This window comes from Geospiza fortis, unplaced genomic scaffold (assembly GCF_000277835.1).
Source record: "Geospiza fortis unplaced genomic scaffold, GeoFor_1.0 scaffold20, whole genome shotgun sequence".
Taxonomy (NCBI): Eukaryota; Metazoa; Chordata; class Aves; order Passeriformes; family Thraupidae; genus Geospiza; species Geospiza fortis.
This window is the reverse complement of record NW_005054374.1, coordinates 1,957,702-1,970,827: the sequence shown is the minus strand read 5'-3', so window position 1 is coordinate 1,970,827 and position 13,126 is coordinate 1,957,702. Positions and strand designations below refer to the sequence as shown.

Genomic DNA, 13,126 nt, shown 5'->3' with positions numbered 1-13,126 from the left:
AACCTGACTCTTTTGCTGTTCCCTCTGAACCCTTGAATATATTAAACAATTTCATAGTTTATAAAATATCAAAGGAGAATATTAGATGTAGCTACTTAAAATATTACTTTCTGCTATTTTATCTCCACTACACATTCCATGTGATTTCCTTACACAGCACAATGAATTGGATCATTTCACTTACCTGTCTGAGAACTAACTCTACCAAAAGCTGAGTTTATTCTATAAAAATATATTGATGTTGTGGATTAAATACCTTAAGATATTTGAGAGATTAGTTCTTCATTTTGGATAACATGAAAAAGTTCTTTTTCTCCTTTGTGTATATTTTAGGATTGCTTGAAATCATTGCATAGAGATGATCTTAAAAATCCCACTTTGTGCCTACCCACTTTCTAGGATTATAAATAATTAAAATTTTAAAAGATATTTATTTATGCTTCTTAAGTTGCAGCACTGTATCCCAAGCTAACAGCAATAAGTATGAGATTGCTTACATTTTGTTCTTCTACCCTTTTTCTCAATTTATTGTTTTTCAATCTCCTAAAGGAAAGGTCACCAGAGCAGTTTGCTCGAATGGCACAAACTCTGCCTGCCATGGGGGAAGGCTTCTTAAAATCTTCATTGCCTGTGGCAAGCAACACCAGCCCATTCTGGTTTTCTGCAAGAAGTCATCCTAAAGCTGAATCTGGGAGGGATGGAGACCATGAGAAAGGTGAAGTGTCCCCATATCTTGCTGCTGTTTTCTGATAAGAATGGTTTGACTCATAATTCATTAAAAAAATGTGCAGTTTGGACCGGAAAGAAGGTTCAGGTTCAGTCTTACCTCAGGACAGTCTGGCAGCATACAGGCATGAAAGCAGAGAAATGCAGACAAAAATTGCCTCACACTGTTCATGTTTGCAAAACAAGTTTAAAGATTAAGAGGAGGCTTGAGTGAAAAAAGACAATTTATTAATTGTACCCGTGGTTCCTTAAGTCTTTAGAAATAAGATCCACAAAAATAGTGTAATGATATTAACTACTTACTTTGTTTTCACACACTGAAAAAAAAAAAGGAATTACAGGAAAAATCCAAAAAGTTAGGAACAGTGTTAAGGACATAAGTAAGCCTACAAGGAACTTGGATAAGAAAACATAAGAAAAGGGGTCTACTGATTCTTACAGGACCTTTCTTCTTCACTTGGAAAAGCAGAAGTACTCTTCACTCTTTGTTATCTAAGATAATACAGGTTTACCATATTCTAACTGATGGAAAAGTCTGGGTAACCATAATACAGCACTGGACTTTGGCACAGATTCTCTAGAGCAGTTCTGGACTTGTCTGGCATCCTGGGCCTGTGTGATTTCCTAGAAAGAACAATGCTGAAGAATGCAGGATGCAGAACTTCTGTGTAATTGTTAGTTCAGATTTACTGGACAGCCAAATCTAATTTGAAAGTAATTCATTCATAGAATGAAGATGGTTATTTTTAAATTTGCTGGCATGTCCATTAGCATTTCTGGTTCCAGGAAAGCAATGCAGTGAAATTTGAATTTCCTTTAGAGTTTTCTTAGACCTAAAACCTCAGGTTTTTGCTGTACAAAATGGTCGTAGACCTGATGAGCTTAATGATGTAGGGACATTTTTGTAATGCTGCATGAAACTCACTGTCTCTCCGTCCATTACATAGATAATGTGCAATGGAGATAACACAACTGCAGCTACTTTGGTCTAATTGTTACGCTATTGTTAAAGAGATTATCCAAAAGAATCTCTCTCCCAGGTAATATTTAGGCTTTGAAAGCCTGCAGAAATGGTCAGAGACATACAGTGCACTGAGAGCAGATTGCTAAACTCCCTCTCTTGTTAATGATGAAAGGAGATGGAAGTGGTTTTCCTGTGTCTTGGGCTGGGGGAATCTGAGGACTTCAGTTCTGTGTTAGTAAAATAGGAATAATCTCTATTTTATAAGAGTGGGGTGTTCTGTTTGCTGTACAGTGCTGGTTCCTATGACACTTGTTTATTTGCCCCTGTTTTACCTTGTAGAAAATGATCATCAAAAAGATAAACCTAGTGAAGTCTCTTCAGAACAAGATTCAGATAATGAAAATATTGACAGAAACCTTGGGGATACAACTGACATCTTAAATATGGTAATATATTCCACTAATGGATCTATAATTCAGTAATTTTTTGCAGGGGGAGACAAAGAATCTGAACTCTGTTTCAGGTTCTAATGCAGAATTCCTGACTACCTGGGCATCATATGTGACACACATCTTACTGACACACTGTTAGATGAGCATGCATTTTGTATCGTCATTACCCAATGCTAAAATATGTTTTAATTTTCAAAGTAGTATTGTGATATGAAGCAGTCCAAGTAGTGCAGTGCCTCCCCACACTTTAGCTCTGGAAATCAGAAAGGAAAGGAAAAGGATGCTGGAGGCCACATGGTGATCTCTGTCTCTGATCTTGCTTTTCTTGATGATTTCCAACAGAGAAATGCAGGAAATGAAGCAGAAGAGCATCTTTTCCTGTTTGAGAAGAGGTTTTTTAATACAGGTGGATCACATTAAAGGGAAGGCCAAAATCCAGACATTTTTATTATTTGGTGATCCCCCAGCTTGTTCCTACATATTTCTTTTATTTAAAAAACATGTTCACCTTACCACTTGTACAGCTTTCCAAAACATTTTGTTCTCTCAGCAGAAGGGACATGTCCTGGCCTTAATGCAGCCACAGTTATGCTGGAGGGATTGAACATCTACAGGAATTATCATTTGTTTGCATTTAAAAGTACTTAGTAATTTAACTGTCTGTTTGTCCATGCCATTTATTTAACATTATAAAACTTCATTTTAATTTACAAGAAAAAAATGTGATCAGATTCAATGTACAACATGGCCTCCATTAATTTACTGAAGCATTATTTGCATATTGCACACTTTATGTGCTAGACTTCCTTCTCATTTTCATTTTTATACCTGTCCTGAATCAATTTTAAAACATTTAAAAATTTTTAACCATAAATATGAAAAAAAGCCTATCAGGCAAACTTGTCAAAATACAAGATAAATGGTTGCTCTTCTTGGATCTGAATGAAAACAATCTGCTACAGCATAGTTATTTTCAATTTTTCTGGACTGTGGCAACATACATCTTATTGACACCTGTGACAAGAGGCGGAAAAACCTTTAATGTTATAGTGATGATACAAATTATTGGGAGTCTGAAACCAGAAATCTCCATCCTCACTGTGTTGAAAAAGCATATAGTGGTTAAACCATGACCAGTTAACAATCAACAGCAGACAATATGATTATATTGTCATTTAGAATATATGGCAAGGGGTGAGCAAAATTTCATTATATATTCCCACCTATTAGTATTCTGTGTTGCCTTTCGGTTTCTTGCTTTATGTGGAAGAGATAAAGGCATTAAAATCCAAGGAAAAATTCTGCTGTGCAACGTTTCTTTGAAGATGTTCTTTCAAGGCTGTGGTGCCAAACTGGATGTTAAGTTTGTGGTGATAATGGAGTAAGGTTCTATTTGTAACCTCACAGGGAAGGTGAGGCTATATGGGCTGGAAGGTGGATCTCAAACGTGCCTGTGGGCTCTAAGAAAGGTCAGGGTAGTGTTCAGTCTCTACAGACAGGTTAGGTGTTGACATTTGTTCACCACACTCTTTATAAGCAGAAAATAATGGAGTGGAAGTGAAATAGGTGAGCTGAATGATCATACAGGTTTGTCTCACCCTGATTGTGCAATAATATTAGAATGTTCATAAACTAGCTCCGTTTAGTAAAACTGGGCTTTGATGCTGCTTTCTGTATTAAATATATTTATTTTTTAATAGAGATCTTATTTTTTTGCAGACACATGCAATGAAGTTGAATCCTGGTGACTGGTCCTTAAAATTATCACCACTCCAAAAACAGAAGGTACTGTAAATAATTACATATTTTATATTGATACTGATGTTTAAAAATCTGCAATTCTTGTGTTGTCCTAGTACTTCATAATTTTGCTTTGAATTTTTTAAAAAGTTGGGCAAATTTTATAGACCTCCTCTTACTAATTTTCTGAATGTCCATGACCTAAAATTCTAAGAAGCTGCATGAAGGCAGAGAGAATTTGGGCAGGCACCTAGAACTCCATGTATCCAGTGCAGTTTGAGATGAGTGTGTAGTATTTCACCAATTTAAGAACCAAGAGGCTATTATATGCACCCTGTAACTTCATGTGATAACATAAATTTCTACTGGTTTGTTGCTAAGAAAATAGTTTGGGACACAGTGTAAATAAAGATTTTATTTACAGATATTCACCATGAAGTATATTTAGAGGAGCATAATACTGGTCTTAATTATGAAATTAAAGTACTTTGTAGTACTTTCTGTTTCACTCCTAAAGTGATCCCAGCTTTTCAGCACTTTGTTATATTTCATTACAATTTTATTTTAGATTTTTAAATTCATAATTTGTTAAATAAGTGCAAAATTTAAAGCAGAAAGACAACAGATTTTCAAACTTCTTAGAAAGGGCATAACAGGGAGTGCATCAGAAGATTTCTAAAGGAGGAAGGTGTAAGAGAACTGTATAAATTTCCTTCTGCTTGCACAGCCTCCTGCATTGCCCCTGCTCTGGTTTATGGGATGTGGCACTGGCTGCACAAATCCTGCTGCATTTCCTTGGGTAGTGAGAAAGGTGTAGCACTACACTGATCATTACCAGGATGTTACATTCTTCTAATACGTGCACTTGTAAATTCATTTCATGTGAAATACTCTACCTTTTATGCTGTCTTTTAATCCCCTTTCACAAATTGTTTATTTTCTTGTTCAGATGCTTTTGTAACCTTTTTTCTTTCGCTGCCATTTGTCTTTAATGCTTTTTTTCTTTCTTTTTAATTTTTCTGCTTCTCATGTGGAATAGAAGAACAATAAAAATGTGAAACTGAAAAGAGATGGTAAGGGTGGGCTGAAAAACAAGGATTCTGATTTCACAAAGGAGGGCTCAAAATTAGAGTCTGGCTCTTTACAAAAGCAGTCTTCACTTTCAGAGTCAACTGGACAAGATTTAGAAAAGAGTAGTGCCTTTGTAGGGAAGCCTGAGGCCAGAAAAAGTATAAAGAAAGGTAAATCTGAGCATGCACAAAGTGATAGTACTTTGAAAAGTGGTGCTCAAGAAATTACTGAGGACAAAAGCATATTAGTGAAAAGGGAAAAAGAGTGTGTGGAAAATCCTGAATTTTTCAGAGAGGATGCAAGATATAATCTTCCCACTGAAAATCAAATTCTGACTGAAAAAATAAATTCTTCCAATAAAAAGTCAAAAGCTGTTAAATCTAAGCAATCCCTTAAAATAGAGGTACTTCCTTCTGCTCCCAGGGATCAGCCCCAGGCTGATTCATTAATTGTACAGGAATACAGTCCCGTTAAAAAGCAAGGGAGTCAAAAAACAGCAGATAGTCAAAACAAACTAAAGGATGGTGTTGAAAAATCTGACAAGTGTGAAAGAATAAATGTCACAGGAGAAGAAAGTAGTGCAGAACAGAAGGAGCTTAAAAAAAAGCATCAAATTTTGAAACAAGTATCTGTAACTTCATCATCATCATCATCATCAACTGAGGAAAGTACTAATGATCTCCAAAAATATATACTTAAGGAAGAGGCCTTTTATGAACACACAGTTGTGCAGGGGGCAAGGAGGACAGTGACACATATGGACTTGGAAAAAGACAGTGAGATTGAGGAGATGCAAGCTACAAACAATGAGAAAGAACATGTAGAACAGACTGATTTAAAAAGTCTGAATGAGGAAGAAACAAGCTCTGATGCTAAACCTGATGAAGACAGGCTATTAGAAATTAAGAATGAGGAGGAATCTGATCAGGAGCAGGAGAATGAAAGCAGTGAAAAGGGTGAAAGTGAAAAAGAAAAACTGGATGAAACAATTGACAGTGAAGGTAAGCTAGGACAGGAAGAAGAGAGTGAGGTTAAAAATGACAGAGATGAAGTTTCAGTAGAAAAAGATGAAGAGGGAAAAGATAATGAGGAAGAAAATGAACAAGAAGAATCACAGACTGAAAGAGAAAGTGGGAATGAGGGTGCAGAGGAGACTGAGGAGGTCAGCCAGCAAGATGGCAAAGAGCAAAGAGATGAGCAAGGCAGGTTGATGGAAGAAGAAGAAATGGTGAGTGAGGGAGAAAAGGAGGATATGGAGGAGAAGTATGAGAAAGAGGAAGGCACTGAAAAAGACAAAGAGCAGGTTAAAAGTGAGGGAAGAGATGAGAGTGAGGAAGGAGGGGAAGATGCAGAGGAAGGGGAAGAAAAGGAGGTAGAGGCAGAAGAGGAAGGAGAAGATGAAAAGAAAAATTATGAAGAAGATGAAGAAGAAAAAGAAAAGGAAAATGAAAAAGACAAAGAGGGTGAAGAGGAGGAGTTGGGAGAATCATTGGCAGGGAAGGAAGAAGAGGTATCTGAAGAAGAACAAGTTGAGGAAGATGCAAATACAGAAACTAAGGAAGTGGGTGAGGATGGAGTGGAAGAAGGAAAAGATGGGGAGGATGAAGTGGAAGAGGAAAGAGGAGGTGAGAAAGAGGAAGGAACAGAGGCAGAAGGGGACAAGGGGCAAGAAGATGAAAAGGAAGAAGAGGAGGGAGAAAATGAAGAGAAAGGGGAAGATAAAGAAGAGGGAGAAGGAGTGGAAGAAGATGAGGGAGTAGGAGACGAAGAAGAGAGTGTTGGGGAAGATGAGGGAAAAGAGGGAGTGGAAGAAGAAGAGGAAGATGAGGAGGAAGAAGAAGGAGTGGAAGAAGGGGGAGATGAGGAAACAGGAGAGGAAGAAGAAGAGGTAGAGGAGGGGGAAGAGGCAGGACAGGAAGAAGGAGAAGGGGAAGATGAAGGAGAAGGGGAAGAGGAGGAAGAGGAAAAAGAGGAAGAGGGTGAGCAGGAAGAGGAAAAAGAGGAAGAGGGTGAGGAGGAAGAGGAGAAAGAGGAAGAGGGTGAAGAGGAAGAAGAAGAAGAAGAGGGAGAAGAGGAAGAGGGGGAAGAGGATGAAGGGGAAGAAGAAGAGGGGGAAGAAGAAAAAGGGGAAGAGGGTGAGGAGGCAGAAGAAGGGGAAGAGGGAGAGGAAGGAGAAGGTGAAGAGGAAGAGGGGGAAGAAGGAGATGAGGAGGAAGGAGATTTAGGAGAGGAGGAAGAAGAGGATGAGGGAGAAGATGAAGATGAGGAGGAAGAAGAAGAGGAAAAAGTAAAAGATAAAAGGAAAAATTATAGTAGTAAACTTCCAGAAAAGAAAAGCAAAGCCAGGAAGCCAGAAAAGACAGAAAGTGCTTCTTTACCAAACAGCTCTAAACAAAACGTGAAATCCAAACGTCATGTAGCAAATGGTTTACATAATCCAGAGCAATTTTGGAACAATGTGCTACCTCATTATTTAACACTAAAGTAGCATAGACTACTGTAGATGAATTTTAAGCCTATTCAGGAAACAGATTGATTTTTATTACTTGAAAAGAACCTTTTGTGGAATCACAGCATACTGTTATGCATATAATTTAAGTGCCAATTTCTTGAAAAAGACTGAAGAAAATGTTTGGATTCAGGATATTTTTATGAGAGAAATCATACTTTATTGATACAATCATTTTCACGATCATGTTTATCATGTATGATATATAAAACAATTGCTGAGGAGGTAAACTGTGTTTGCCTCTTAATCAAAGTGTAATGTCATGCTGACAAATCAATTTTACATCGTAACAGTGTAATCTTTGCCTTTGAACCAGCAACACACCAATTTTAGTAGCAGGGCAGTTTACTTGATAATGTGCCTTACATGAAAGGACTTTCAGTAAATTAGCAAAGGTACCTATTTTAAAATCTTGGTATCACTCTGTTGTAATTGAGTGACAATACAAAGCAACACACTCCGTTTTCAGAAGGCTTCAAACCTGTTTTTATTATAGCATGCATGCTTTTTATACATTCTTGCAAAACTCATAAGTTTACACTTTACTCATTGGACATGAGAGACAAACAAAGTGTTCATTGGAATAGGCAGTTGCAGGTTTCTCTTATTTATTCTTCTTTCTATTTTGGTTTCTATGTCAGCAACCTTGGTAGAAACTTCTTTCAGGGGTAAACATGGATCCTCTTATCAAACTTCTCTCTGGCTCACAGAACTCTGTGTAAAACCTCTTCCAGATCACTCCACAATTTATTCCCCCCACTTTTATTCTGTTCATACATTGGTAAAATGTTCGAGTACCTAAATTAAAGAAAGGACAAGTTGCCAAATTTACGTGGGTCAGCGGATGGGAGGTAAATGGAAATGCAGGCCTGGGTGAGTGATGGCCTGGGACTTTCCGAGGGCCTTAAGGCTGACTTCTTATTTGCTGTCAGCAAAAAGACACACACAGATCTCAGAATCTGGCCTAGACTACTTTAGAGTTCAGGGATAATTTTTTGAATATCACACTTGATGATTGGATAGAACTAAGAATTTGAAATATACACCTCTAAAACATTTTTTTAGTTGTTTATACTGTGCAATACACAAAAGATTCTATATCTGCCTACAAAAGACTACATTACATTATCCTCTAACTCTGAGGTACTTCAGGAGGTGGAATATATGTTGTTGCTGTGTGAAACACATATATGTTTCCAGGATCAGAGCCAAAACTTCTCCTCATTGGAGAATGTTTATGGTTTTTAAAAACCCTATCTGTAATCTCCAAAAAGAGGTAAACCAACAAACCAGATGGAATAGTAAGGAAAGTGGTAAGAAAGTCTGATTTTTTTTTTAAGATGAAGTTAATACTTTTAGAATTTCCTTAAAATACACAAACAAATCTTGCAAATTATTTTTTTAAGATAGTGCATCACTCTTCCAGCCCTTAGGGACTGAACTGGCAAATGAAGAGATAGGGGCTCATCATGCAGCATTGTTACTTGAATATTATGCCAATTGGGGGTCTGGGAAATTTTTGCAAACAGATCTCAATATTGACATTTTCTAGAAAAATAATTGTTTAAGCCCTACTTGAAAATGAGGAGAGAAGAAGAAGGGAATCAAAATGAGTAAATGTCATTCAATAAAAACATGAATGGAATCAATACTTACATTGAAATATTTTAATATTGTTTTGTAAGATGCTGGCATTAAACAATCTTTGACACAATGTCTCCAGAATTTATTTTCTATAAAGTCTGTAGAAGATCAGTAGTTTGCTAGTAAATCCTGGTCTAGGTCCAATCTTCCTGCCTCACTCACCCCTTCCATATGCTGCATCTGAAGGTAAGATCACTCCAGTCACGTGCTGTGCCTAACTACAGCAAAAAGTTACCCCAGTGGCTGTATTTTGTCCCTGTGAAATTTGTTTCAAACTTTGGAATTCTCTGGAGCACATTGTCTTGACATCAGCATGTGTCTTTGGAGCAGGGTAAGTATCCTCATATTCTGTTAGAGAATATTTAATCAGTTAAATGCCCTTCCCAAGTTCTCTCTAATAATGGAGTCATTGGCTGTTTTGCCAGTGTGCTGTGCTACCACTGAACTCCTCTGAAAACTCTTCCCCTTGAGACTAAGTGGAGCTGTGATGTGTTATTTTATCTTTCTTAGAAAGATTAGGATATTACTGTGATTAAACTTAGAAAGTTTAGTAGTATTGAAAAGTATTTTATGGGCCTAAAACTGGGGTTCTTGGATATGACATCTGCTTCTTTGTGGCTCTAGAATTCATCGTTGGAAGAAAACTGGGCTGTGAAAAACAAAAAAAACCCTGTTTTTTTCCAGTGAAAAATATTTCCTAGAGAGAAAGAGAGAAAAAAAGAGAGCATTTTAAAGCAAGTGATTTCCTATTCCACATAGGAATGGCCCTTCATTTACTGTTTGGTTGCAGCATTTAATGCAAATCTTAGGAAAATGAGGACTATTTGTTGTTTCTCTCTTAACATGTGCTGCTAGCAGAAAGCTTTCCAAGAAAGTGAAGGAAGCCAGCTTATGGTCATCTCCTCTTCTTTGTTTTGTCTAGATTAAAATTCATTGATTTGAGAACTGTTTTTATGTAGTTTTGTGGATCATTCCTGTGGTGGGGGAAAAGCAGAGCTTTACTCCAGCACTTCTAAGGGTTTTCCACAGTCTCGTTACATAAATTGTGCTCTATGCCAGCATTTCTGGGCTTTCAGGGGACTTGGGAACTCCATTAGCATAATGAGTGGAATTTCATTTAGTTTGACTCATTCTGGTTTATGAAGTTGGCTACTTGTGGTTTTGTGAAAATTCAGTATATCCTTGGTATTTATTATGGCATACAAAGAGATTTATATGCAGTACTGAAGAAACATGGCAGAAATAGTCCTGAGTTAGTTTTTAATAGAGAAAAGAAATCCTGCATTAGAGAGAGAAAACAACAGACAATTGCCCAGACCAAAGATCTATCCATCTCTTTTCTACCAGTGGCTGCTGGTGTGTGCCTAGGAAAAAAAAAATTAGAATATAGAGTAGCACAAACATGTAGTGTTACTTTGCCCCTGTAATCATTCAGTATAATGAATATATTCAACATTTTCAATAATTTGTAGTTTAGCAGATACATGTATTACATTTAACATCCATTTTCTTCACATGAATTTCTTTCAATCAATTTTTAGGCTGTTTAGCATGTTTTGGAAAATAATTCTTAGATTTCTTTACACATTGTTTGGAGAAGTAACTCCTCTTTTTAATTTGCATCATTTGATGTCTTTGTATTCTTGTACTAGAAAAAAGAGCACTTATTCCCTCTTCATTATTTATTCCCTAATGATTATCACATGGAAAAAGTGTTCAGTTCTGTGGTTTAAGTCAAAAATAAGTGGTTTATTGATTTATTAATTACAGTTAACCAACAATCAATCACCTACATGGTCAAAAGCAGCAACACTGGACATCCTCAAAGTGTTAATAAGCACATGCAAATTTCTAGGCATCCCCTGCAGCTCATCTCAAAATTTTAATCCCCTGCACAGTCTTGCAGAGATTCCCAGAATTGCAGGTGCTGCCTTTTACAGTGGGTGTGCAATACAAACACCTCTGGCACCTTCAGAGGATGGGGTAGAGGTCTGCTGCTGCCTCACAGCTCTGCTTAGAGGTGAGGGTGTTCTGGGTGACCTTGGAATATTCTGTAGCACAGCTCTTCTCTTGTGCCTGCAAAATTTCAGCAGATAAGTTTTTCCATTATAGCTGAACATATCAAACCATTTATTCAGATAGTAGATCTCTTTGCATAATTGATGATGAATAACAAAAATGTCCTTTTCCAAGCTGCAAAAAATGTCTAGGTTTCACTCATTATTTTTTGTTCCAGTTTCTTATCTGGATGACCACATGGATATTCTTTAGAACAGGGCCTTTCAGAATTATGCTGAAAGGACATCTAGTGATTATTTTCATTGCTCTTAGGTTTTTCCCCCCTAGTTTCTCCTTGCCTTTAGGTAACTTTTAATATAAATTTTAGCTTATTTTCTCCCAAGATTACACTACCTTCTAGATCCTATCTCTCATATAACATTGAGGTACACTACCTTCTAGATCCTATCTCTCATTGAGGATCTGTAAATAGGCCTAAAAAGGGCAAAGTAAATGTTAAAGGGTAATTTTTCATCTAATTGTGGAAGTGACAGTGTTTAGTACTGAGGCATTCTATGAGCAACTGAGCAAATTCTTTGCTTGCAGAAATGGCAAACCCATGGTATTGTGCTCAGTAAAGTTCTGGGCATGTTTGGGATCCGAAGTCACTCACTGAGCTCTAACATTCTTGTACACTTATTTATGTTTTAATGGAGACAGGAGAGGATTGAAAGGATATTGAAAGGATTTTGGAGAGACAGCTTTGGCATCAGAAAATTGCATTGCAGACAGCAACAGAAGTTTTATTTTTCTATTGCCAAAAGAAGAAGCAAGTACACTTAATCGCTCTCTTTTTTTAAGGATTTATGATAGTGCTCATTGCTTTTTTGTTTGTCAACCTATGTTATAATAACTTAAACAAATATTAATACTGTTATCTCAAACCCCCATGCTTAGTTATGAAAACAGTTCTTACCAGGGCCCTGAAATGTCTGGTGTAAAAATATTTACCATTCTGGTTTTCTTATTTCTCTAGCACTGAAAAATCAGAAATTACTCTTTTGGTCTGTGGTGGGTTGCAGGGCTGTCTGCTGCAGTGTCCCAGGTTCAATGGTGTGGATTTAGAGCCTTATAATTTGTCATGACTGGCACACCTTTCACACAGATTCTCCTTTGTGGTTTTGTTAAATGTAAAGTATTTGTGCTGTCATATGGAGAGTGTGAGAGAGAGAAACAAAGGTGGCTCTAAGAAGAATTTTATATTAAACAAAGCCTTTACCTCTTTTGTAAGGATATAGATCACAGTAATATTGAAGAGTAATGTTCTACCCCCCCTGTGTACTATTGTTAGTACAAGAGCCTGTGCTGTTTGACTGGAAAGTGAGCAATAAATACCAACCTAAAAGGAGCTTGTGAGCCAGCCTGGCAGAGCCTGGCTTTCTTACAGGAAGTATAAAATACTTCAATTTCATTCAATCCAGCATCTATCCAAGGCACAAACCGACTTTCATAATTAGAAACACAGCAGCAGAATGGCTGCAAAATTTAACCTCCTTTACAAAGCACTTCATTATCATCTGTGTGGAGAAAAAGGACAAAGCAAACATGAATGTGTCCTGTATCAAGGGTACAGAAAGAAGTCAAGCTGTGCTTTAAAGCCAGCCTTGCAGTGGCTGAGAGAGAACTTCCACAAGTGCTGGCAGGATGTGGAGAACAATTCCATGGGGAAGCTGGTGGCACTTGCATTACTGAGCTGGGTGTGCCTTGAAAAATCTATGAAATGAGAATGGGCTTAAAGATTAGTGATGGTTGTGTAAAAATTACCACTTTTACATCAGAGAATTTTGAAGTGGAGGCTCTTCCCTGAGACCCAGTCTTGCAGTCTGTGGAGGTTTTAGCAGTGACTCATGGACCAGCTCTTTGAGGAATGTACCAAGTCAGAGAATCTCAAAAAACCTTCCTGCAAACCTTCTTTGGGAAAAATTTGCCTTTACCAGTATTTTAATCAAAGCACTGAATAAA

The 13,126-nt window shown here is 37.2% G+C and overlaps 1 protein-coding gene across 1 annotated transcript in view; it reads left to right on the top strand.

Annotated features, from left to right (window-relative positions):
* The window catches only part of RPGR (retinitis pigmentosa GTPase regulator), a 39,275-nt gene extending 27,898 nt beyond the window's left edge, over positions 1-11,377 (top strand). Inside the window, exons 10-14 of the mRNA XM_031060195.1 lie at positions 550-715; positions 2,030-2,136; positions 3,862-3,927; positions 4,922-6,578; positions 11,343-11,377. Coding sequence (XP_030916055.1) covers positions 550-715; positions 2,030-2,136; positions 3,862-3,927; positions 4,922-6,578; positions 11,343-11,377 — 2,031 coding nt within the window. The remainder of the gene's footprint in view (positions 1-549; positions 716-2,029; positions 2,137-3,861; positions 3,928-4,921; positions 6,579-11,342) is intronic.
* The last annotated feature ends 1,749 nt before the right edge of the window (positions 11,378-13,126 follow it).